At 32.3% G+C, this 27688-nt stretch overlaps 1 protein-coding gene and 3 long non-coding RNA genes across 8 annotated transcripts in view; 3 read left to right on the top strand and 1 right to left on the bottom strand.

Moving 5' to 3' along the window:
* Nucleotides 1-27688, top strand: part of LOC141450944 (adipokinetic hormone/corazonin-related peptide receptor variant I-like) — a 438838-nt gene that overhangs the window by 393805 nt on the left and 17345 nt on the right. For both annotated transcript variants that reach the window (XM_074121892.1, XM_074121893.1), the window contains exons 3-4: nt 21427-21595; nt 25798-25991. In XM_074121892.1, coding sequence (XP_073977993.1) covers nt 21427-21595; nt 25798-25991 — 363 coding nt within the window. The remainder of the gene's footprint in view (nt 1-21426; nt 21596-25797; nt 25992-27688) is intronic.
* LOC141450950 (uncharacterized) lies at nt 43-12120 on the top strand. 4 transcript variants are annotated; one of them, XR_012456460.1, is made up of 7 exons: nt 43-170; nt 1448-1610; nt 2196-2316; nt 2406-2577; nt 7774-7852; nt 7933-9769; nt 11542-12120. It is a non-coding gene; the product is annotated as an uncharacterized lncRNA (long non-coding RNA). The 4 variants fall into 4 exon arrangements; XR_012456459.1 differs by having other exon boundaries at nt 1448-2073; nt 11542-12119; XR_012456462.1 differs by lacking the exons at nt 7774-7852; nt 7933-9769 and having other exon boundaries at nt 1448-2073; nt 11542-12104.
* LOC141450951 (uncharacterized) lies at nt 2586-3783 on the top strand. The gene is made up of 2 exons (XR_012456463.1): nt 2586-3352; nt 3503-3783. It is a non-coding gene; the product is annotated as an uncharacterized lncRNA (long non-coding RNA).
* On the bottom strand, nt 16057-19364 carry LOC141450948 (uncharacterized). Its single transcript, XR_012456456.1, has 3 exons — nt 18488-19364; nt 17825-18045; nt 16057-16799 (listed from the first exon to the last, which is right to left on the bottom strand). It is a non-coding gene; the product is annotated as an uncharacterized lncRNA (long non-coding RNA).

Genomic DNA, 27688 nt, shown 5'->3' with positions numbered 1-27688 from the left:
TTAGTCATACATCAGTTATTTGAAATCTTCCATTACGATATCAATTTCCTACACTATCTGCTTCTTCTGAAAGATAAACTTTGATAAACTTTGCCCCATTAAGAATGAATCTCCAGTTTCCTTACTTTGAAAATTTACTTTTTGCTTGCAGTCGACCGTGATTGAATGTGGTAATTCTAAGTTGCACAAATTAACTCATTTATGATACCCTCCACTTAGGACATATTTATTTTGAACAGCATTTTCTTACATGTGATGAACATGTAGGACTCACAACGCTTCAAATAAAAATGAAGCATTATTTTGGGTAGAATCTCACGCTAAAATATTAGCATTTACAGTCTGTGATTAACCTATCCTAACTGTATTATTTTCAAAAACGTATTATTGGGCAGGTTCATTTAATAAGTAGTTCACCAGTTAACATACCTTTATTAACTGACTTACATGTTTAGTAGTGATCCCCACTACTTCTCTTACTTACTACCTTTGTACATATACAACATCTTCCTTTTTTTTTTCTTTTTTTTTTAAATCATAAACTAAAAATACGCTGGAACACTTAGTATATCTACTATACTCTAATAATCTACCACAACTTAACTGAACTCACTAAACTGAAAATAAACTGTATCACTTAATTAGTCTACTCTACTACGAGATTTTACTTGTATTGAACTAACAATATTTCATTTTTCTTATATAAGATATTTTAATTATTCTTGATATTTTACTGGTACAAATGTTTTACGACCATATTTGGTTGTGAACGGTCTCAGGGTACCATTTAACTTCTTATTAGATTGCGGAGTTTCTATTTTAAAGTTATTAGAGGGTCTTAAGTGATAAGAATTTCTCCTGACCAAACCCCCACTTTCCGTGCCAACCCCACAAGATCCACCGCCACACCCAGCCGCCATCCCTCCCCCCTCCCAAACCCCACCCCTCCCACAAAACACACCCTCACCAAGTTCAAAATCACTTCCTTTCCGGGTGCGTCTGTCATAATATTTTTTCATATTGTTTTGTTTATTTGTTAAATACTTTTTAAACCCACTAACTACTTTGGGACGCAACCTTTCTTCTGTAGTTGGCAAGTTTACTCTTAACTCTCTGCTTTGTAATAACTGAGCAGGAGACCACGGACTTCCTAATACTGGACTATTTTTATAATGTAACAGAGATAACTCAAGATCAGTTACATCTTCTGTACACTTGGAAAAGAAGTGATTTCAAATTTTTGGGAGCGTAGGTTCGGGTCCTACCGACTGCGCCATGTATTATTTTCAAAAACGTATTATTGGGCAGGTTCATTTAATAAGTAGTTCACTAGTTAACATACCTTTATTAACTGACTTACATGTCTAGTAGTGATCCCCACTACTTCTCTTACTTACTACCTTTGTACATATACAACACTAACTACAGCATAAATTGGTCATTCCAGGCTCAAAGCTTCTTATTTGAAAAAATGGTGGACAATCGCTTTTCAATGGGTTGGTAATAAGTGAATTGTCTGGAGAAATGAGTGGATGACCAAGCAGCTGAAGATGTTTTGTTACCTTCAGAATGCTAGGGTCAGTTTTGATCAAGCGAAGATTAAAATTCAGGTAGACATTTTTTTTAAAAAGTATTTTTTTTCTCATAAAGAAGAAGCCAATTGGAAGGCTAGAGAAACGTGAATGAACTACAAAACTTCCTACAACAATGCCTTGCAAAGTGTTTACGGACAATTTTAGATCCAGCCTCTTGTTCCCAAAATAGTATAGTACCCAAACGTGCTCTTAAGTGACACTACAGAGCTTGATGGATGTTAATCAAATCCCATAGATGCCTCAAAGTTTCTAATTATTTCGAAAATTGTCCTAGCACAAGTAAATTATGCCGTTGAAGTTATTTCTGGGTAGTTATTACTGGGTACTATTGGGTATTACTGGGTACTTCGCAAGGAAATTGGGGTTAATGCTTCTCCATATAGCGTACGATAAAAAAAATGGTTGAATGGTCGTGCATTAAGTCCTTCACATAAAATAAGCAGACTAAAAAAAGAGGGAGAGAGGATTTTTTCCATTAGTAAGTATACAATATTTAACAAAAATAAAGATCTAAAGGTTTTAAAAAATATATATACAATTTTTGTAAAAACGTTTGTAGTTTTAAAAGTGTAGAAAGAGTTGAATAAAATTGCTTTATAGGTCAGGCTTCAATGCTATTTGATTGAAATATTGTGTTACATTTGAAACGAGAACGGAAACCAAGCGGCTGTGATTACCATGCAGAGTAACGGAGAGTCCATGGTTAAAGGATAAGGGGACGGTCAGAAATTACATCAATATTAAATAGGCATTAATCAACTTATCAATTGTGTTTCAATATCAAAACAAGATTTATTTTACACTTTATAGAGTCTCGTAACCCAACAAACGGAAAGTACAAATAAAGCCAAAGAAATTCAGAAAAGTGAATTCACACGATGAATTAAGTAAGCTGTGAAAAAGGATAATCAAACCATCTGTTGAAATAGCACACTTAAAAAAAGGGCTTAACAAGTCATTTATAAACATTGGGTGCCACAAGGTATAAATTTGTATTATTTTATATTTTTAGCGATGCATGAAAACATACTGTAATAACAGCCTAATTCACTTCAAATAATAATAATAAAAAAGACAACGCTTTAATGTCCAAAACACCCTTTAAATAAAGTTCGTCTAAAGAATAAAACAAAAACAGCGGAGGTTTTTAAATATCTCTTTGTGTTGCATTGTTCATTGTTTGATTACAGTTGTAAGAGAAAGTATGGCGATAGTTCAGAATTTTTATTATGAGTTTTTGCCTGAAATGTTTGATTTGAAAAGAATAATAGTTTTTTAAATGATTATGTGTATGTGTTTTATGGTCAACATAACTTAAGTCCTGGTAAGAGAACAAAAAAAAATTAAGCGTAAGAGAAAAGAGCTTCAATTCAATCCAAACTTGCATGGTTCAAAAAATTTCTTAACAATTCGGAAGATCAGTGAAGGGGCAGACCTCGTTTTAACCGATTTTATTCAAATTAAAGAAGTATTGTCAATTGAATTAAATGAGTATAGCCTGCTACGGAGCTCAGGTCTGCAGTGGAGTGTGTAAGATGAGGTTACAGAGTAAGTGTTTAGGTTTTATTTTTTAAAAAATGTTCACACTGACAATGTTTATAAGTTCCTGTCTTTTATATTGTACATAGAGAGGTGAATTATGTGCGCCCATATTTATACAAATTCTGAAAATCCTCCACGTTTACATTTTTCGTGTATTTAATATAAACGGATAATTGAATTGTCGCCTCACATTTAGTCACCAATAATGAAAGCTGGTACGTAGATTTAATGAAATTTTGAGGGTTGTAAGTTGAGTTAAGCTTAAGAAATCACGATTGAATGGAGTTAGCGTTTTTCAGACTGTGTAAGACTGTTCAGCCCAAATTTGGTGTTGAGGAAAATGAGCTTGTTATTCTTTATTATAGAAAGTTGGGGTTCAATTGTAGGAAACGCCACTAGTAATATATCTCCGGAACTTCAGAGGAGGATTATGAAAGCTCGAGCAAGGGTTATAAATATTGAAGACCTACCTTTTTGATGGACAGCCATTATTTACCATTATAATATAAAATATGATTACTAGTCGATAATTCACAATAACTGTCTAGTCGATGATGTCTGGGGATGCTGTTATCGAACGATATGATGATTCATGTTTCAAAACCATTGAAAACCAAGTACACAATTAAATTATTTGTAAAAGCTATCATGTACTTCACTTATGAACTATCAACTTTTACTTATACTACATACTCCTTGTTTAAACCACGTTTTCTTTCATCACAATGAGAGCTCACATAGGTAACTCGTGTAAATAATAAAAAACAGATAGTAATAAAGAAAAAACTTTTTCGATATTAATTTCAAACTTTACCCTCCATCTTCCAGTGAATCAACTTATTGCGCAACGAGTTGGACGTACAGTGACCCTGTTCTGCCAAACTTTCAATAGAAAATAAGTTATATATTTCGTAGAATAAATATAATAATAGACGCATACTCCAGGCTCCTTCTTTTTTACATTTTCTGTAAAAAGCGGATCTAGGCAGAAAGCCTCCGTTCTTGCTGGAGAAAGCCAAGTACCGCTCAAGGCGCTGGCAGAATCCCTGATAAAGCAGGGCCTACTTTACGGCCAAAGGATATTGAAAATAAACTTTACGATCTAATACTTTTTTTCAAGTTATGATTTTTTTTTTTACCCCTTTCAAAACTTTTCAGTTAGACAACATATTATATTTTTATACAATTTTCTAGGCTTTTTATTTAAAAAGATTACTGTTCAAATTTCTTGTAACTATTTCTGATTGTTATTTGATAATGGCATCTTTAGCTTTTTAAAAATGATAGAAGGTTTGTTATTTCAAAGTTCAGGCAACCTGTTTATAGAATCCGTTTTGTTAAAAGAGGTGGTTGGGGACCTGAAGCTGCGCTTGTATTTTGAGATCAAAAGCACGCTTTATTGGAGCGTGCTAAAACCATTTTAAACAATATGTTATTCTAATTTTGTTATTTAAATCTGGATCACTTATTAAGGTTTGGTTTTAGTTTCAATTTCTTGGAGCAAAGCCCAAACGAATATAGTAATTTTCTACTTTAAAGGTTGACTGGTATCAAGATAATTTTATTTAAAATTAATTTAAGATAGGGAAGCAAATACAATGCCAAAAAGCTGTTGTGTACCGACAATATGAAGCTGCTAATCGAATATGTACAGTTGACCTGACACATCTCTCTGACAAAATTATTAAATTAAACCTCGTTACATCCTCATTATAATATAATTCAATTCTTAATCCAGATGCTAGAATTGAGTCTTAATTAAAAACTGGTAACTAGTAAGTTGTATACCAAATGAATATACATTCACTCACACACACTGCTCCTGAGCGCTTTTATTACATCCTTATTTAGGTCGCGCGTGTGTATAGAACTTCCTATATGCAGGACAGAATGCTTCTTGAGAAACTAACTAAATTGCAAACAAAGTTCAAAGTAATATTGACACAAAATAGCAAAGTAAATTATTATCATCGAATAAGTTCTTGATATTTTGAAGTTTCTGTTAAACAAGATAAATCTGAACTTAACATTTAAATAAAGTAGGGAAAAATGGATTAAAAAACTTCTTTTTTTTCTTTTTTTGCATTTCAGTATCATGGCTTTTACTCGCTCTACTTTTACAGTTAAGTTGTGGCAAATTATGTTAAAAGCTTTTATTGGGTTCTTTTTATTAATGTTCTATTTAGCTAATTATATTAGATTCTGATACTATAAATTAACTTATTTAAAACTCCTTTCACTTCCGAAAACGCACTCGATTTGCGCTCACCATCTAGGAAGCTGAAGAAGTAAAATTGTTTTTCACCGTCTACAGTGGCAGAAGAGTTAGAGAGTACCATTTATCGTTATCACCCATCTTTAAGGTAGAGAGACTTGGGGAAAATGGACATCAGCTTTGAAACAGTTACGAATTATCCTTTACAAATCAAATTTCAGAGTAAAATTAGACTCATCAACTTATATCACTTCGCTCGATGTCACACAAATTTAGATTTGTCCTTTGTTCATTTTTTTTTTTAATGTTTAAGGCGCGTCAACATCTAAGGTTATTGGCGCCCGGAGCTTTTTCCAGTGCACTGTCGGCGTCCGGACAGTGTCCTCTCATTACAGACAACACTGTCCATCAGTGGACAGTGAGCTGTAAGAAGCTCCTAGGAAGAGAAAATCTAAGGGTCAGCAGCTGGATTCGAACACGGGACCTCCGCGTGGGAGTCCAGTACGCTAACCGCATAGCTAATCCCTTCTCTCCTTTGCTCATATTAATCTTACATTCACATCTAAGTAAGCATAGTTTTTGTATTATTATATTGTGGTCTAGCCTACAGTCCAGTGTCGTTACCTTGATGAATTTATTAACTCTCGTTTCGTATTTATCAAATCATCACAGTCATTCCCTCTCATTAAAAAAGCCCTGCCTCTAAAAATGGCTGATAGATAGGCCTTGTTACCTCTGACCATAAGAACTTCAAGCTCGTTCTTCTCAATGTAATTTTACACTTCCCTACGATTTAATTCAATGTGTGTTTTGTTTTGATTGCCAGTATTTTAGTCTAGAAAATATTGTTCTCTTCTTATTAAATTGAGTCAACATATTTACACGGATACATCACTACACTCCTGAGACCAAAGAACAATCTAAACAATGGGTTACCAAGGGGGAATCTGCGCCAAAAAAGGGGAAGACCGTTCCTTCGGCCGGTAAGATTATGGCGACTGTCTTTTGGGATTCGCAAGGAATAATCCTCATCGACTATCTGGAAAAGGGTAAAACTATTACAGGTGCATATTATTCATCGTTATTGGACCGTTTGAAAACCGAGCTGCAAGAAAAACGCCCACGATTGGCCCACTAAAAAATCCTTTTCCGTCACGACAACGCACCAGCTCACATCTCAGCAGTTGTGGTCGCAAAATTAATGGAAATAGGGTTCTAACTCGTTTCACATCCCCCCTATTCTCTAGACTTGGCTACCTCGGACTATTATTTGTTCCCCAATATGAAGAAATGGCTGGCGGGAAAAAGATTTTATTCAAACGAGGAGGTGATTGCAGAAACGAATGGCTATTTTTCAGACTTGGACAAATCCTATTATTCGGAAGGGATCAACGAACTAGAGCAGCGTTGGACGAAGTGTATAAGCCTAAAAGGAGACTATGTTGAAAAATAAAAAAGGTTTACCCCAAAAAATTAAGTAGTTTTTATTTTTGCACGGACTTTTCAAACGACCCTCGTACAATACTTTAAATAAAATTAATAACGATTTAAAAATAAGTGAGTGTTACTGAAATGTATATACTGCTGAACAAAATAAAACTTCGAAAAGTTACTTAGTCAAAAAGCTATAAACCGTTCATCAATCTTCTTTGACGTTAGATGCAACAAAAAGCTGAAGGGTTACCCTTTTTATAAAAGTGCCTGAAGAGCTTTATTAACAATTGATCAACTTTTGCATTAACTTTACTCGAATTTAATATAATATTCATGACTCTTTTTCCAACAGGTTGGACCAACAATGAATATTTCGTCACTTGACTATCTCTACAGATATTCACTGGTCTAAAGAAAAAATTTTTTAAAAAAATACTCCTGGGTTGTATTGAATTGGGAATAACACTTATTCAGTGATTAAATTAAAACTGTCCGGTTGGATAGTTGTATAAGATTTGATCGTCAAAATCTTCCTACATAAATTTCTCCATAATGGATATTGCTAATTTTTTTTTTAAATATAATTTTAGTACGTCAGAAATTGACTTCCAGTCAAATAAAGCTGTTTTTATGCTACAAAATAATAACAATATTTTTGTAAGGACGAAACCATCAATGTATTTTAATAAAACGGTAGGAAGCGCTACAAGCGTCCAGAAGATTCTTGGATTTCCAAGTAAAGGTATTGTGTAGATCTGCGTTCGACACTCAGATATTATTAAACGAGTAAATAAGTAGTATCCTATATGCTTCTGTACGGAGTTACACCGCTAAAGAAACCTGCTTCTTCTCCTCTATATTCTTACATCTGTATAACCAAATCATTTGTCTCCGGTCACTCAATCATCGTATTTTTCTCATTACTTTTTTTTTATCAATATATAAATTTGTTTTTCAAATAAAATTGTTTGTTTTATGTCAAATCAGCATTCTAAAAGTCTTGAAGACACTGATCAGTACTTTTGAATTTAAAGCTAATTGAAGTGAGAATAGAAGTAAGCCGAATGTAAGCGAATCATTCAATATATAAGTGCCACTAAAATCAATTTTTCTTTAAAAAAATAAAATAAAATAATGTTCTTGTAGGTTGCTGTTACAGATAAGTGTAATTTAGTGGTTGAAGTGACTGAAAAAAAAACATTTACTCTTCGGGGAACCATGATCAGATCTTGTATAGTAAAAGCATGTTTATAAGTATCAAAAACTTGGATTCATATAACCGCAGGACTGTATTTATGTATACCTACAGTTTAAAAAATCAATTATCAAGTTCCCCTGGAACTGTCATGTTAATAAGTATAAGCCCTGAAGATGGTCGAAAGCTAGCCCTAATTTCATTTTAAAGAACATGAATAGAATTGAAGCCAACTAAATTTTTATTAGATCAAAAAATTTTAAGTTTCAACAATCTTGTATTACGTAAACTGCATTAAGTGAAAGTCTTAAGAGTTGCAAACCATATTATTTAAATAATTATTTAAAATAAAAAGGTTTATTTTAAAAGAATCAAGATAGGTAGAGCTTTACTTTATAGCCTGCAGAATGCTCTGGTTACTATCATGCAATATCTTCTATAGCATTTTTGTTTATTTAAATACAATTTATACATTAGTTTTATATTTTAAATATTGTAGCTGTTTTTTATGTATAGGGGATGGAATTTGCCATCTCACAACAGAGCTGTATGTTAGACTGATATTAGATCCGAATGACTAGCACCAAGAACTTCATTCAGAATAATGTATTAGGTAATATTTAGTTTTTGTATACATTTCCAAAAATGTATTTGCCTATGGTTATAAAATTGTATATGGCTTTAGAACTTTAACAAATGATATTATTTAATAAGTCCGCCATCCGTTTATGCAATATAAGTGTTATGTTATTATATTGTATAAATAATCACACATTCTACAGAGTTACAGTTCAAGCACCCATTAAACGGGACTAATATCATCATTACTAATACCAACACTAGCCTTGTAATCAATTTAATATATTATTAAATTAATTCAACAATCTCAGTCACGCAGACATCCTTAGAATACTACTCATTAATAAATAATTATGGCTTTTAAGAGGGCCCACAATGTAGCCTACAAATACAAAAATAGAATTCTAAGTTTCTAGATTTTTTTCTTCTTCGAATTTGGAAGTGTTCTGATTGCATGAACTTTTGAAATTCAATCAATATAGCAAAAATAAAATAAAAAAAATAATAATAAAAATGGTTCCTTGACATATCAAAAAACTTTATATTAAAAGTGCTGTAGAAACTTTTTTTTCTATATTTCTATCTCTGCATCTCTGCTTGGCATAATCCATCTTAGATAATATTATGTGGGTATTTTAAATATCTATTTTATTTTTTATTTCTTATTTAATAAAAACTTATTTATTTAGATCCCTTATCTTAACCAATATTTCATTTAAAATGAATTCTTCTAGCTCTTGTTAAGTCCTTCTTATAAATTAATCTTATAAGAAATTCTCTGATGAGTATAAAAAATTGCATTCTTTATTCTTATATCTATTAGACCACGAATTTTTTGGTACAAGTGTTTATTTTATTTATTTAACCTTTAATATTTATAAAAAAAAGTCTGCAAGAAGGGAAAGCGGTGTTCACATATATATTCTACGAACCTTCACCACTCAAACCTTTAATGAAGGCTTTTATTTGTAAACTGTGATAATTACGTTACGAGAAATTGAAGGTCTAAGTAAAGTAATCGCTTACGTATTTTTTCAGGCAGGGCTTAACGTCCAACTACCAGTTAGGTGTGGTGGACAGATAATTTACTATAAACAATTTTGTCTAACAAATGAAAAGTAGTCATACGAGGGATTCGAACTGGGGATCTCCCACTTACAAAGCCACACTTTTGACCACTAGACCAACACCTGCCTCGAGGAATTGAAGGTTTTACCATATTTTTGTTAATTGAACAATGAAATTGTACAAAAATACATTTTAACTGTAAGAGGAATGTAGAAAAAAAAAAAAAAATTATCAACAGAGAACGTCTACAATTTCGTATTTTCAAAGAATTAAATCATCTCTACGAAATAGCTCTCCGGAAATTAAAGAAGTAGGTGATAAAATGCTGGCTCTTCCAATTAACTATTCTAACCACTTTTTCAGCCATCTATCGACCACTTCCTGAAAGGAATTGACTTTTAACCAACGAACAGCCGCTCAGCAAATTTTCACTCACAAACTACTGACTAAAAATCTATTTTACTTGTCTCTAATTGGCAGAACTGTTGCTCTTGTTTTTATCTCTAGTTAAACAAAAAATCTGGCTCGAAACACTCATAACAAACACTCTCATTTAGGACGAGTAAAAAGTCCTTCAGCTGTATCTCAAAGCTATGTAAGAAACTTGTAAAACAATTGAGTTTGTTATTGGCAGAAGTTAAAAGTCAAAATTAATGGATATAATCTATCCATTTGAAATTTATATTTTATGAAATATTGAAATTTTTAAAGGACCTCTGTAATAAAAATCATCTTATAAAAGGAAAATAAATATTAATTAAAGAGAAACACAATTTTGATAAATAGAAATATACTTAATTGAAAAACAGGATTTGGTACTACCAACAGAGCTTATTTCCTTTTCATTTTTTGTAATTTACTATCTTACCAGTTTTATTGTACGTGTCCAGCTTTCAAAAATAGGCAATCGAAGGACTTAATATAGATATAGATACCTATATTAAGAAAGAGAAGGGCCGATATTTGCTGCTTTGTTGACATTACTTTCCTTATTATTTACTTTACACTTGGCTGTACTTTCACTTCAATATCACTACAATATGTTTCCTCCAACTTGATTTCTTTTACTTTCTTGAAGGAGTAAACGTTGCGTTGACAAATTTCAAGATTGATTATTTTCCAACTCCGATAGGTAGTTGATGCTCCATTTTGTCTACGTGACAAACCTTAATCTTCACAACATACCATTTGTTCAACAAATAGCTAAGACAAAATATTACAAGTTCCATACTAGTCTCTCTACTTGCTGTAATCCTTTCGTACAAGAATTAAGATTTCCATGAATGGATTGGTAGAGGTCTTCAATTGCTAGATAAAATTCTTATCAGCAAATTATCGTTCAAAATTGCGAGACTGGTGAGACAAAATGTCCAACCGAATTCAACGGCCATTATTTTTATGAAATAATGAAATTTGAAAAGAACCTCTGAAATAAAAATGAATCTTATAAAAAGAAAAAAAAAAAAAATGGATTGGCTTTTGATCTTAACTGGTGACGCAAAATTGCAGCCAGATCCTTAAATCACCAAAACGTGGATAAAGGTTCTGTTTATAATTAATTGTATACAGGGTATAGTACCTTATTATGTGTTTTTACTGTCACTTTGCTGAATGGTTGCAGCAAAGGTACCTGAATATAATTGCGAATATTTTCTTTAATGAAAATAGTATAACTTTGAATTCAAATAAACTTTGCTTTTCAAATACGAACTTTTCAAAAGTACTTTTGAAAGATTAAAATTTATTTTATTTCTTATAATTATTATATTTACTACATAATTTATTTCTTTGGTAAAAATTGTGTTGGTATGTATTGATAAGAGAAACACTTTATTAACTTATTATATTTCATTATTGTTTGATTTGTATTAGCTTAGTTATTTCTTTTCTTTTTTATCTATTTTCATTTCTAGAGAGGAACATGGTTCCATCACCTATCTGGCATTGCAGGCAATACAAGAATTAATTAAAATGAATTTGATGAGTTCCAGCGAAATTCCTGATAAGAAAAAGAATTGAAAGTTTTAGACCAGATTGTTTTCCAGTTAAATTACCAGAGTTTTATTAATATTTGAAGGGAAAATACTTTCTTCATACGTTCTGAAAGTACATTAAAAAAAAAAAAAACTCATGAGTTTTTAATGGAATTAGTATTGTAACTCCAATTTTTTGTGTAGAAGAATTATTAACTATAGGAGAAAATATCCAATGAAATATTAAAAACAAATACTGGCAGCTTTCATCTCCAAGCCTTTTGTTATCTGCTAAAATTTATATCAACTTCTGTATGAACGAAGAGAATATGATAATTTTAAATAAACTGAAAAAGTAGGGTTTTTTTAAAAAAAAAAAAAATTATCAAAAGTTTCCTTATTAAATAAAGAAAAACGTGGTATGGTATTTGTTTGCATACCTACCTCTCCAACGTCTACGGTTCAGTCATCAGAATAATATGAATAATAAGAGAATAAAAATATTTTTAAAGAAAACTTGAAGGATCTGGTATTACCAAAAAATGCAGAATCTGTTATGCAAAATTTGCAATTCACTTTTGCAGTAGTTCCCGAAATTTTCTTTTTAGAATAAACAACAATAAGTTGTAACGCATTCTAAAACAAAAGTTTGCTTGGGGAAATGGAAGGTTCTGAGAAAGATAATGGTTTCGCATTTATAAACGGTCATTGGTATATCATTTTAATCTTAGAATTGCACTAATTGTACAAGGGCGGGGTAATCAAGTAAAATAAAGATTGGTAGAGGGCATACTCCTCTATGGTCGTCTGTCTAGATGTGCGGTTTGACGGAGAGAAAAAAACCATGCTTATGATGACTAGGCGATGTTAAACTCAATGGGTATGAAAATAAACCCTAAAGACAAGGTAACTTGGCTCAAGCTTGAGGACCTAGAGGTCCTAAGGGACCGTTTCGTCATACAAGTGACTTGATCTTTTGCTACTCTCTCTCTGCTCAAATTTATTTATTTGTTTCAATTTTTGTAGCATTGTGTAATAGGGGAGTAGTTTTAGTGTTGGATTAGTAATCAGAGATGCTATATAAATTTTTAAAGTAAGAAATCTCTTTGGTTACCGTAGGCCATCCAGTACGAGGTAATTCCTTTCTTCGGGCTCAAAGAGAAACCAGCCACAGAGCTTACCTGAGGATACTCCTTCACCTATGACTTTTGGAGTTTTATGGCAGGAGATTACTCGTTACTCGGGACCATTCTACTGTCATCTGATCCAGATAAATTACTTAATACTTCCTAGTGTTCCCATTCTAATTAGCCGTAATGACCTTCAACCATGCCACAAACCAATGAATAATAATGGCTTAAGTTTTTACAGAGTACAGCAGATCCAGGAAAATTCTCCAGATGGTGACCCACAATGGATTGCATTGGTTCGAGTTTCTCTGGTGATATAGAGAGAAATACAGTCTGTTAAATTGTGTCTAATTGTTTTACAATCGCCATTTAGCGAAATGCGGTCCTTTGTCACCTGCAGTTCATAGTAGATAATACGCAAAACACATCTGGTGTGTAAAGTATGACTGTTTCTTTTATTTGGAGAAAAGATTTCTAATAGACCTATACAATCACACGGTACTCGCCTCCATGTACCAATCTAGAAGTGAAGTGTACATGAAGAAGGTTTTATATTTTGGTTATAGTAATGCAGCAAAAAAAAAATAAGTAATCAGAAAATGAGGTTACTGAGTTTTCAACTTGAGCCAAATTTAGGTTCTCAAATTTTCTGTAATATTTCAATATTCGATTGGAACTCAAATTGGAAAATTTACAAATCTCATAACATCCTTGAAAGAGCGTAAAAAAGTAAAATAAATCCTGTTTTTAAAAAAATGTATAGTTCTCTACTTACACCGAAATTTATAATTCAAAACAGGTAGTCTTCTTTTTATAATCTCTTCTTCATAATAGCCTTAATACCCTCATTTTCTTTGCTACTTGTAAAAACAAGAAGCTTATCACGAAACCTCTAAGGTTGGAGGGTTGAATTACTAAACATTTACAGAAAACAAAGCGTTCTGAATTGCTTCGTGCGTTGTGAATCCAAATATCGGTTGTAGGATGATTTCATTGCTTCATTTTTTCCATTTTTTTCGGGTGAAGGTAAAAAGATATTTTAATTAAATATCAAATATTAAGAAAAAAGTTTGTAATTCTATAAACGGCGCGATTGTAGAATAGAGTGCTGTCACCAATGCAATTCACTTTTACTTTAAGATCCATTTTTTGTGTCGACAAGGTAACTGATGTACAAAAAATAAACAGTCTTATATAGCTATCTCTCCGAAATAAAAAAAAGTTATTACCTAATGTAATAATATTAATGTGATATAGTAATAATAATTTGATATAGTTATAATAATGTGATAAAGTAATAATAATGTGATTTAGTAATATGCATTGATGCTTTAGCCAATTTCAATTAAACTTTAGCAGTCAAAAATTTCGCTAATAGCTATATTAATTATGGTTTTGCTGCAGTAAATAAATGTATAATTTAGGATACATTTAAAAAAGAACTCTTCTCAAAAATCATATTCTTTGTGTTTATATTGCCTCGTATGCTTGTGAATATTGATGAAAGTAATACTGACCATAAAAACTAGATTAAAATTATTGGAAGAAGTATTGAAGGTATCAATAAATTCTTGAGGATGTATTATAAATTATTTAATAGGAGTCAAAATGAGTTCAGTTATTTTCTTAACATATTCACACTATTTCTCTCTAATCGCCTCATTAACAATGCATTTACAGAAATTTCAAAGACTAGTATTTCCAAAGGTAAAGTTCCGACGTTTAATAAAACAGATACCTAAATGCAGTAATAATAAGTAAAAAAAAATAATGCATTAATAGAAAACAGTTCACAACATTTACAGTCTCTGAAGTAATATGTAAATCTGATAACAAACGTTTTGTAATGTATTTCTTTGTAAATAATTAGGAGAATGCGTTTTATCCTGAAGCAACAGGTTAAATGCAACAGATGATTGTAAATGGTTGTAGGATTACTATTGACATATAAAGTTTATGTTTTAACTTCTTTTTATTTCTTTATAGAGTAAATATTGCAATTACGTCAGAGCTTTTACCGTACGTCATCTAGTTTTGTATTTAGAGGTTCTGAAAAAGATTTTCTTATACTCACACTACTTTAGTTTTTATTCTAGTGTTTATCTGTGAATAAGTTAACGGCTCAAAAATCTTAGTATTACAGAAACAATAAAGAATAATATTTCATTAACTGCTTAACATGAAATCCAAAATAAGTAAGTTTTGGTCAACTTCTTTTCTCAAAAATACTTTGCAAGGATTATCTTTGAATTTTGTAAAAATCGGTAGACCAAAATGCGTCTTTCTAAACATTTTTACTTTTTGATGAATAATTCTACGTGAAAGTTTTTGCTGAAATTTAGCAAATCTGACTGTTTCAGAAAATATTTGTTAACATAATATTCTGGGGATTTATTGTCGCGAGTCTTTCCTTTTGGTGTACCAAAAAGAGAAAGCTTATTCATTACCTAATTTGTGCAAAGTGAAGGACCTTTTCACTCTATTTTCATGATTATTTTTTATTTATTCATTTTTTTGTAATAGAGGAACCCTCGCCTCCAAGTGCATTACAAAAGTTTACATTACAGCGCCTAAAAATAAATTAATAGTTTTTCTTTTTTCAACAAAAAGCATATATTAAGGTCGCTTACTTTTTTACTGGCAACGCTTATTATATATTCCCAAATTAGGCGTGTAATCTAGGAGACGAAAGCTTTACTTAACTATTAACATTTTTCTAACAACATGGCTCTTGAAATGGGAGATCACTCTCTTGCTACCTTGCTCATAATCATTTCAAAACCAGTTCCCCGACAAGATGTAACATTTTCCAAAACCCTACACTAAAGTAATACCTATAATATTCTTTATTTTGTCGCGATCTAAATTATTTTCCTTTTTAAAATATTAATCGTTTAAATGTAATAAACTTGGATGTCACATAAATTTGAAATTTTGATAGATAAACTATTCATGAAGTTCAAATTAGCTAATTAAACATTAAAGTTAGGAAAAAGGTTAGGAATTAGCTAAGGGAAACTTCCACATTGCAGATGTTCGTAAAACTTTACAACTTAGCAAAAACTAGTACTTTGTTTGCTCTTAAAAACTAACAATTTTCTAATTGTTCTTAACTTTGAATGGAGTATAGTTAAGAAGTTTCATTACAAAATACAACATTAAAGATTTACTTACACTACATTATCAGTTAATTAAAAGCTTAATGTTAACATTTTGAGCGAAAAGTGCATACATACAGCTCATCAACCTGACTCAACATTTTAAAACTTGCAGTAAAGTGAAATTTAATCTTTTTCCTCAGAAAAAATATAAAATAACTGTCTACTCTGGTGTGGAACAATGCAACATTTATAAACCGATTCTGATACTATAAGCCACTTCATGATGTTATTTTAAGTATTCGGCGAATAGAAACGCGAGGCTTTCCTTGTGACTTGGCTTTATAGAAAAAATAATAAACGTAATTACAATAATACTGCAATACTTTGGTACTCCAAAAAGGGCACCAGACCGACAGAAGAGACTTTCTGGGCCTTCAAGGTTGTAGGAAAGTAATAATTATAATAATGCAGTATTTAGTACTAATAATAATGGGTCCTATGTATGGTTTTTTTTTTAAATTTACGAGAACATTCATTCTAATCGTAAAGCAACACTAACTGCATTGTACAAAAAAATAAATAATTTTTTTTTTCCAAAGGGTTCTCCACAACTCGTGGTTTCCTTTAGCCATCGCGAATAAATGCCTGCTTCCAAGCGACACGATCTTCTGCCTGTTCCTCTGTCAGACCATATCCCGCCATCATCTCCATCACATGGTCCCTCCACCCACTTTTGGGTCTTCCTCTCTTCCTCCGGCAATCCACCTCGCTGTGCATCACCACCTTAGGCAATCTCAAAGTGCCTTAGCCTCTCTAATCTCCAGGACGTTTCTCTCCACTCCCATCCTTTCCCTGATATCCAGATTCCTCACTTTGTCGCGCCTCGAACATCCTGCAGATCTCCTCCAAAAATCCATGTCTACTGCTAGGAGTCTCTCGCGCTGTCTTCTGTTCAAGACCCACGTTTCTGCGGCATACAATAGGATACTTTGGAAAATTGATGTAAAGATTAGCCTCTTGGTTCTGGGTAACAAATTTCCGCTCCATAGCACTGGGTTCAATAGGCCTATTACTTTTTTCGCCTCCCTGATTCTCCTCCCTACTTCCTGCTGGGAGGAACCATCCTTTTCTACTATTGACCCAAAGTATTTTAAATGATCCACTCTTTTAATGCGTCTACCTTCTAATAAATAAATAAATAAATAAAAATAAATAAAGGACACTAAGTATTTATGGTAGCGGCAATAAGAGGAATGTAGGAAATAGTTTTCTTTAGAAATACAAAAAAATAATCAAAATGTTAAAGTTAGTGAGTTAGTCAGCTGGTCAAGTTCAATCTAAGGTTTTGCATCGAAGGAAGGTTACTTAATGATCGAATCTCGCAATTTTAAAGGAGTACTTTTGTTGTTTTTGTTTTTTATGGGTGTAGATAACATGTTAGTAAGATTATCTACCAGATGAGTTACTCCAACACACTAACGACTGAGGAGTCACTTTAATTCTAATTTAAGGCTAATAAAGATAGCAAACTTTAAGTTAAAAAAAAGTGGAAGACTGGAGAGAATTACCACAAAGAAAAGTCGTATGAATTCCCTACTTAAGATTATTTTAATCTTAAATAGTACGCCATCAAATCTACATCAAAATTTTCCTCTCGTCAGTTGTTCTATGGGATACTATTTCATTACCTAATCAGCGGGTCACACACTCAGGCTTTTTCCCTGACTTTTCACGCCATTGTCTCCTCTAGTTATCGGAGAACAATCACATTCAACAATCTATTTCAAGTGTTCGGTGAATTATTACCGAAGCTTTGCTTGCTCTTTGGCGTCATAGGATGTTAATTATTACGATGTGTTTTTGTGCCTCGTCTTGGATTAAACAGCCTGATTCTAATCTACACCCACGACCAGTTCCGAAAGTATCACTAGCAATGTACCATTTGCTTTGACTAGCAGAGTCAATTGAATGGACTTGTATGTAAGTAAATACCTCTCTAGCACCAAAGCTCCAAGGACGGAAGTTGATACGGGTAAATTCCGGAGCAGGCGTTGTGACTTCAGCAACAATCACTCAGATCAGAATGACTCTTCATATTGGCGCATAGCAGGCAAAATCAAGCTCATAGACTAGTCGCTGCATACCTCTTCATGACATCAACACAAACGAGGAAATGAAGTTACTCCTGCCAAAAAGTGAACCTCCAACAGTGTCTGTGAAATTTCAGAAATGAAATTCTTAACATTTCTCTTAACAAAACCAAGATTTATCAAAGATTTATTTGAATCTGAATGAAACACTTATTAAAGGTAAGAGTGGAATCAAAGATTACACCAGAAATTTTAAGAATACTTAAATAGTCTATTCATCTAACCTTCATCAAAGTTATCCTCTAGTCAGCTATTCTGAGATAATACTTTTTTTTTTATAATTAGTTATTACATAGATTAATCGTTAATAAATGTTCCAACATAATTTTATTAGCAGGTAACAAACAATAATCTTCCTGTTAACGTTACTTCACAGAATTACAAAGCCTTACAGCAGAAAATTTCAGAACTAAAGGTTAGCAAACTCATTAATTTTGGACTAAAGAGATACCAACTTGTTTCTCCCCTACTCTAATAAAATGGATAAAATAGTTAAGATAACAACCTGTTTATGTACATAAAGGCCCAACAGAACATCATTAAACAAAGCTTTACCTACCACTCCATAACCTAGTTAGAGACATCTAAAAACAAACAACTTATGTAACGGCTTCTGTTCAGTGTTGCTGAATATAAGATAACCTTATTTAATGGCTCTCAGCTGTGAAAATGTTTTTCAACGTGTAGTAGTGTTGTAGTTATTTACAGCCAGCCTGCGAATATTCTATCCCACTAACTTTTGCAGATCACAAGGCAAATGGTACGTAACTCTTAGTGGTCCCGTAATTAACCGCCGGATTTGACCAGGTCCAAGCAATGCGTTACTGTGCTTTACAATGTCTTTTTTTTTATATAGCATAGCAGATTCAACAGTCATCTCCTTACACTGTCTCATAGTGGGTTTGTGGGATTAGGCTCTTTGAAAAGTATGATTGAGAATAAGATATCTTATATTCTGTTTAATTAAATCAGTCACTCTGCCGCTATGTAGCCTCTGGCGTCTGATAGCAGTAAAAACAACTGGTAAAAAAGTCAAACTAAATTTGTAAGGTCACTCTTTTGGCAGCAGCATCTGGAAAACAGTACCTCTTATGTTCTAATCTAAATAGGTAAAGTGAGCATGAAGCAAATTTATATTTTAATAATAGCGTTACTTGCAGGATTGTAAAAGGAAGTCGTTTAATTTCCCGCTAGTGTATTTTGATTGTTTAGTGAAGCAGCAAAAGTAGGTGGCATGAGTTCGTCATTATATTATGAATTAAGATATACATCTACAAAATGTATTCTCTTTTATTTGCCGTACGGTTTGGTAGCCACATTATGCAATAGTTTTTGTATGACTTAAGGATCCACATAAGAAGAATGAGTTTTATTTCTTCCTCACATTTGGATAGCTGTTTTGGTGGGTTCCCACAGGAAAGCTCTGTCCATCACCGGATAGTGAGCTCTAAGAGGCTTCTAGGCGATAAAAGTGCATTCGAACTCGGTAGTACCATGTGGAAACCCAAGAGTACTAAGGTAATACGGCAATGACCTGGGTTCCCCAGCCAACCCTCCTGGGAACTAACTAGGGTAATGAATAAAAACAAAATCATTCCCAGCTATACTTTTAAAGTGTGTAGGCTAGATTGCAGGTCGACTAACTATACTGGGATAAGCATTCTCTAGGTTGTCTACCGGACGGGCACACCCATCTCCAAAAGCACCTCCATAAAATAATACTTTCACCGTTATGCCGATTTTGCCACCTGGAAGATGTGGACGCACACGCCTTAGGGACTGCACAGCTTTCTGCTTTGAAGACCATGAAACTGACTAATTAGTCTGTATTGGGCAGCAAGACCCCTATGACTTCAACTCAATAAAAGTAAAGACCCAACTTTAAAAATGCGTTTGTTTACTTTTATAAGTAAGTAATGAAAATGATAATTAAATACAATTGAATTAAATAATCATGTAGAAAGTAACACCAAGTGAAAAAACAGCTAATGCAAAATCAATGAACATTTGAACCGTTACAGTAAACAGGGTAATTTACAACCTAAATTGGTGCCCTGAATAAGAATTACGTACTGTAGGTCCGTAACAAGAAAAAAAATACAATACATTGTTAACGAGGACAGTAGAGGACCATAACCAACAACTGAAACAATAGGCGAAGGTGAAAATGTAACAAGCTTGCCATATTTACATATATCGATAGTCAAACCTATAAACTGTTTCACATTTTTAGAAAACTAGGCGTGAAAACTATATTCAGAACGACCAATAAGCTAAGCAATAGAACATCAAATGTGGGAGAGTACAGCAATAGAATGTTTATTGAATCAATTGATCCGCATCCACAAAACATCAGCACCGTTTTAGGCAACTGAATTGGAAATTTTTGCTGTGCGCGAAATTGGCAGTTAAGTGTGCGAAGCAAATGTGTATAATGTGCTGATTTGCTAAAAAAATTGATGTAATTGTAATGTTTACTTCTTCCACTTTAGTGCGTGTTGTATAAAACATAATTTTGTATCTTGGTTAGTCGTTATTGACAATTTGTATGAAATTTATATTTTGATAAATGAATTATCTTTGTAAGGTTTTATTAGACATGAACATCATTAATCATTTGATTTAAGAAAACCACCAGGAAATTATGTAATAATTGATTTTATACGTATATTTCCGGATAGAAAAGACCCGGCAACTCTCTATTAAAACTGTAACTCCGGAAATTGGACATTTCCTGCCGTTTTATCGATCAGAAAAAGTATTGAGCAATTCATTTAGAATCTTTTTATTTAATAACATTCGGTCAGAACACATCCGGCCTTCCAACATTTATTTTCTTTAACAACTATCACCAGCTTCTCTTTCTGTTCGTTTGCTGTTGTATTTTTAAATAATTATAAATAAATAATGAATCCAAAAATTGAAAAACAAATATAACATACCATTGTTTTTGTTCTGAGAAAAAATTATGAAATATTATTTTTAAAAAATCTGGTTTGAAACACCACCAGTCTCTCACAAGTCAATTTGGCTGAACCCCACTATGTAATGATGCTATTATCGACAATAACAAGAGTTTTGTAGACTGGTTCCAGACTATATGTGATTGGCAATGTTCATTCATTTTCATTTTTTCATTGCAACTCAATTTTACGGCATAAACTCGATATTGCTGAATATCTTCCTTCTTATTTATTTATTAGGGCGCGCTATGCCTGCGTTGGGGTTCTGGCGAAGTTACACTCTCGACCTCAGGCACACTACCCCTACCTTCCAAGCTCAGTGAGCAGTTGGTATGTCTATCCTATTCAAGAAAAATCTTAATATTTCTTCGATGAAAAATTAAATCTTAATCTGAGAGCCAAAACAACTGGCACCAACTGTTCTACTCAACCAGATTATTGATTATTAATAATTTGTATGTATTATTATTTTTTTTTCCAGCGGACCAGTGGAGAACAGGTCACGAAGAAAGAACCAGAGGGAGGATGCGCCTCAGAAGAAGTGATATGTCAAATATTGAAAGGGCCAGAGCTCGCACACTTAGGATGACTGTCACAATAGTGTTGGCATTTATCTGGTGCTGGACACCCTATGTCGTCATGACTTTGTGGTAATTTGTTTTTGTTATTTATGACCTGTTAGTAGAACTTTATTACTTCCAAAAAGGTTTGCATCTATTCCAAAATATCCTTACAGGCCTAGTACTTTTAATTAACTTTATATCTGTAATTTCATAAAGTTCAGCAGATAGAAATAACTTCGTGAAAAGGTTAAGGTTATTAAAGGCGAAGGTTATTATAGCTGTAATGTTATTGGTTAAAATCATTAAACATTTTGCAAAATGATGAGTAATTTTAATTTGAAAGAGAAAATTGTCAAAGTAATACATTTAATGTCGTACTGTGCCTACTGTCATTAAGAGAAAACTAATGCCCTAATTTTTAAAAGCGGAATACTATTATCAAAATAGGTAAACTAGAATTGGCGCTAGCGATTACCCTGTTGTTAGTACTTACGACAGACATAAATCTAGCATTAGAATGCAGGGCTCGTACTGAGAACTTCCCAGTTACATTACCATGCCCGAAATTACACTTCCAAAACTGCCTGTAGGTAATAGTGAGATATTTAAATTGATAGACATGATTTATGAGAGAAGTTCAAATGGTAACAACATTCTAGAATAATAAATCTTTTTGTTTTGCAAAATTTTGAATATTCAAATTATCTTTAATTATTTATTTTTTTATGAGGGATTATTTTGTAAAAATTACCATTGTGATAAGTTTATTCATTCTAATGATTCTCTTAAAAGTAATAATTGAGGTTTCTTTTATTAACTGATTCTTCATCAAAAATAAATAAAATATTTTGATCCACACTAACTTAGTGAAAATGATTTAGATCAGTAGGCCCAGTACGACGTGAAGAGTATCTCTGACAATTTCTCGCCTTTATGTTATTTAAATCGTAATGAAATAGTTATAGCAATATTTCAAGTTGCATTTCAGATCAATTTAAGCATGTATCTTGAGTACGGGTGAGGGTATATGAACCAATGGGTTTTCACTTCCTTTGAGACTTCTTTGTAGCTCACTAAAGTGAAGTAAAGTAAAGTAATTTCCTATTTTTTAAGGTGGGCTTTACGTCCACCAATTAGGTGTCATGGACGGCATGTCATACTTTAAATTTCTTTTATTAACTTTTAAATAAAATCCAAGGCCCAGACTGGGACTCGAACCCAGTACCATAACACATATTAGCTTCACAGGTCTCGCCCTCTAACCGCTCGGCTACCGTGGCTCCTTTGTAGCTCACTTTCGGAGTGAGGTCAGCTAACTTAACAGTTTTCTGTCCCTCTAGGAAAGTAATCTACTCACTAACTGGAGTTTCTTGTCAGAAAATCCACCCAAAGAGTCCTCCTTCCTACTCGATGTCCGCTGACAGGAATTTCAAAGATCAATTATCTCACATGTTTCTGTGCCTTAATTAAAAACGAACGTAGTCCATTATGGGCGTTTTGACTTTTGGGTACACGTGAATGTTTATCTAACCTGTCCACGATGTTTTAATTTAAAAACTTTTCACCCTTGAAAACTGCTGTTACCACCACTTGCGAGTTTTTCATAAACTTTGTTACTGACACATATTAACTTAAGATGTTTAAGTGAAAAGCTAGAAGCAAGAATAGGACGTCTCGCTTCTATGAAATTGCCATATTTTTACTTGCTATCTACTAAGTTAAAAAAAAAAAAAATTACCTTCTCTGATACTGGCATATTCTCTGTAAATTATTTATTTGTAACTTTGTTTTTAAAATGTATAATGCCATACTGGTAACATTACATATCTGAAAGCGCCAGCAACTTAATTCATCTTAATTGAACAACTTAATTGAGGAATAGTTTTTTTTTTAATTAAGGAATACCAGCATTTTAACATCCGAATGCCTAAACACCACACACGGTCGATTATGAAAGAGAAAAATCTAAGAGTAGTATTACCGTGACGTTTCGTGCCAAGCCCTTCAATAATTTCTAATTACTTCGATTGAACTAGGTACAGCACTATAAGGTCACAGTACGAATATTGTCGTGAATAGAGATTTTGAGGTAATTTGAATAATGGAGAATTTCCATTAATCCAAACTTGTTCTAATGACAAAGTTGTTGAAGGTAGTTAGGATAGTGGTTGAACAATTCTTCCTGAGGGAAACGAAAGATATTTCAAGCGATAAGATGGGTAAGAGTTTTTATTTGTGAAGATTCTTTAAAAAAAGGAATACATTCAGTGGTGGAATTGATTATTAGATGTCTAGAATAAGATAGTGAATCTATTCAGTGGTTTATGTTTTTCTGCTCTGTGGATGTAAATGAAAGGGGTTATCTAAATCGTGAATAAATGAGAAAAAGCATTCTCCAAATGACTAAAGTTGAGTGAATAGGTAGAACGATTATTCGTCTCTTCTAGGATTTCCATACATTATGTTTGCATTTTCCGCGATTATCTGTAAGTTATGTTTTACCACATGGTTGCGGCAGACTATATATACAAAAGAAAACTCAAACTGTTTTTCTTTTTCCAAATTTCTAAGGAGTGTTTCCTTTTTTTTTCTTTTAGACGGTTTTAGTTTCTGCATTTTTCTCTATTGTTCGTTTTCGAATGCCAGATCCCGAATTTCTGAGACATTTGTTCTTGCTGTGAAAAAATGGTATTGATTGAGAAGGTATCTCTAGTTGGTCGATAACTGGAGTTAGACTGAGAGGTAATTTTGAGTATTAGACTAATAGAAAGGTGTATCTAATAAAAGAAATAAGAATAGATTGCTTTTTTTTTTTTTTTTTTTTTTGTAGTTTAGTGCATTAAAACTATTCAAAAATGAGAGATAATTACAATATCTTAACTAGGGAATAACTAATGTAATTTAGGATTCAAGAATATTACTGAATAGTAATGACTAGATTGTTCTCTTACTGTCATATATCGAATTTGGATATCCCTTTTTCTCTAGCTTCTTCTGGATTGTCGCACGTCAATCGCATTTATTTTATTGTTTTGTTCCTTATGCATATCGTATTGCAGGCAAACAGGCCACCTAGAAGGCACCAATTTGTAATAAGGGGTGGAGTTTATTAAATTAGTTTTTTCATCTTGATGAAGTTTGGTTCATAAAGTATAAGTTCAAGCTAACGAGGAACCATATAAAGGTAAAAAAAAATCCCTGAAAACACTTTCAACCCCACCCAATTATACTAAAACACTTAAATGGTATAAACTACTTTGAAGTTCGATGTTTTAATGAAACGTTCCTAGAATTTATTTATACGCAAACTGATCTCCTCGCACTTAATGAATGTAATTTTGCTAAGCTGTAAATGTTTCTACCAATCGCCATAAGCTAGTATATAATTGTTCACTTTCTGTTATTAGGTAAAGAAATTATTTTTGTTTTAGTTTACATAAAATATTACCTTTATGCAGTGTTAAGAGAGATTAAGCATTATAAATGTACATCATACTTCGGAACTATTCCTGCTTCATGAAGGATTTAGGTAGCATGTATTTCTACAGCAGATATTGAAGTAATGTCAACTGTACACAATTTACATTCAAGATTAACTTCTACGAGGGTAAAAGTTTTATATACATACATTATTGTGTGGACCTAAAGGGCTTTTATGTACATTCAAAGGTTTGAAATGAAGTTAATTTATGGAAAATAAATTCACATCATGATAATTTGTTTATTGGCGTCAATGTGAAACGCATTGATTCATTTTTTTCCCACACATTTGTTTATAAGGATATTTGACATTAAGGCATACCTTTTCGTTTTACAAAATTGCGGAGTCTAAAGCAAATTTTATGTTTAAATCTAGAGAATAACAGAGAAGATCCTGTAAGACTTACGTCAAATTATTTTTCTTTATAAAAGATAATCTATGTACTTGGAGTCAGTAAAAACTTTAACTAAATTGATGCTTTCAAAGCGGATATAATCATATTCATACTAACTGTTTAAAAAAAAAATCATACCCATACATATCTTTTCACTAAGAAAAGATCGTTCCTCCAAAACTGAATCTCTTATCAGAAATCCTGTAATACGTTAATGGTTGGATGTTAGTTAACCAGATCATTTATTAGAGGGTAACAGATTAATCTACTTCTTGAGAAATTTTGGCTCCCCGGCTGTTATTCTATAGCCACTGTTATTGTCATTGCAAACTTACATAGAGTCTCACCTAGAAATAATATATTTGATAATTACCTGCAAGAAAAAATAATAAACTTTTTCTTCTTTTTTGACAGGTACATGTTCGATCGAGAAAGTGCTGAAAAAGTTGATCCACGTTTGCAAGATGCATTATTTATTATGGCTGTATCTAATTCTTGTATGAATCCACTTGTCTATGGATCATATGCATTGAATTTTCGAAGAGAGTGTACCACATGTTTCTGTTATCTGTTCAGTTCTCATCAACAATTGGATAGAAGATCTACAGGTATTTCTTTCAATTTATTTATTTATTTGTATCGCAAGGAATAATTGCTTTATTTCCATTTTCACTATTTTTTAATTATAATAATTTAAACAAAAAGGAGTAATTATCACTTTAAATAAAAAGGGCTAACAATTTTTTTTTATTATTATTTCTACTTTAATTCATTTCTAAAAGATGCACTGAAAATCAGTATAAATTCCATTTTCCGAATGTTATTCAGTCGATTTAACCACTTATTTTTTTAATATTGATAACCAAATTGTCCACTTCGGGAAATCCATTAATCTTTGAAATGTTTCTCTATTGAATCTGTATTTTATTTGCATCGTTACAACTGCAACCACCCATCAAGTATTATACGATTACACGTTTGACTTTTATTTCTGCTCTCTTGTGGGTATAATCATCATTTAAACCATTTATCTCTTTCAATTTTTTGTTTTCCAAAAAGTAAAAACATCTCTCATGGTTGTTTTCCTCTAAATCTTTTATCGTCCCCAGTGGCTGTTAGAAAAAATTGCTTAATGAGTCTTGAGAATTATGACGAGTATGCTACAGTTGCTTAGATTATTTTAACACTTTTGTAACAATAATTGTAACTCTAAGTTGATGTCAGCTATTGCAGTTTACTTTGCATTTAAAATATATAGGCTATATTTTTTTTCAAAAAAAGAAAGTTCTACATAAAATAACAGAAACTGTTCTGGTAGTGCCAAGTTTGGTAGTAGGTAGGTGTAGACTGTGGAATGTGTACTTTCTGCCTTTTTTTTTAACTTGCGATTACACTGCAGGGTATAGAGGTAACCACTACTATTAGGAAGTCTTCCACCTTCTAATTGTTTTTAATTGCAAGCTTAGTGCATTTTATTATTGCTAATTCACGGACTAATGAGATTTGCATAAAGCTGTTAGTTATTTACCATACTTGACAGACTCCTTTGATACAAAGTATTTTCCTTACAAGACTGCACATCCACCAGGGCTAATAACTTTATCAAAAGCGGGTTAAAGTTTTTCTAGTAACTTCAGTTAAAGATGGACTGTTGAAATTCATAAAAAGAAAGGTGTGAATTGACTATATGTCTTTATTTATTTATTTTTTTTAGTTACAACTCTAAATAAGAAACGATACCTGATAAAACCACATTTTTATGTTAATTGTATCATAGAGATCTGGGCCCACTCCTGTTTTAATAATTAATAAATAAATAGTTCATATAACCTTTTTGTTAAATCCCAATTGAGTTACAGAAGAGATCTTTCCCCTTCAGATTAAATTCAGCAGAAGGTGAAATCACACTTCATATGGAACAGCTAAATGTAATTCTAGCTAACCAATGTTACATATGAAATAACATCCCTATGTACTTTTATTAGTTTTATCCACTACTTATAAATAAACCATACTTCCGAGAGAATTAGATATTTGATAGGATAGAGAGAGGCTTCTAAAAATAGTAAATTTTAACTGTGGAAACTGATAAATAACTCTTAAAAATGTGAACAGTTTAATCACATTATTTATTCGTATTGTTAAATAATAATAATAATGTTTTTTGTTAAGTGCATGACTTTTGCTTTGTTTAGTCTAAATTTTGTTTCTAGTTGACCTAGAAATTGTTGTCCATCTTTGAAGCGTAAATTTTATTTCTCACTGCAGTTACAGTGCAATGCTACAAATGCATTGAAACTGTTTT

Source organism: Rhodnius prolixus, unplaced genomic scaffold (genome assembly GCF_049639745.1).
Source record: "Rhodnius prolixus isolate KJV_2025 unplaced genomic scaffold, Rpr scaffold_8, whole genome shotgun sequence".
NCBI lineage: Eukaryota > Metazoa > Arthropoda > Insecta > Hemiptera > Reduviidae > Rhodnius > Rhodnius prolixus.
The sequence above is the reverse complement of the archived record's forward strand: the minus strand, read 5'-3'. Positions and strand labels throughout refer to the sequence as shown.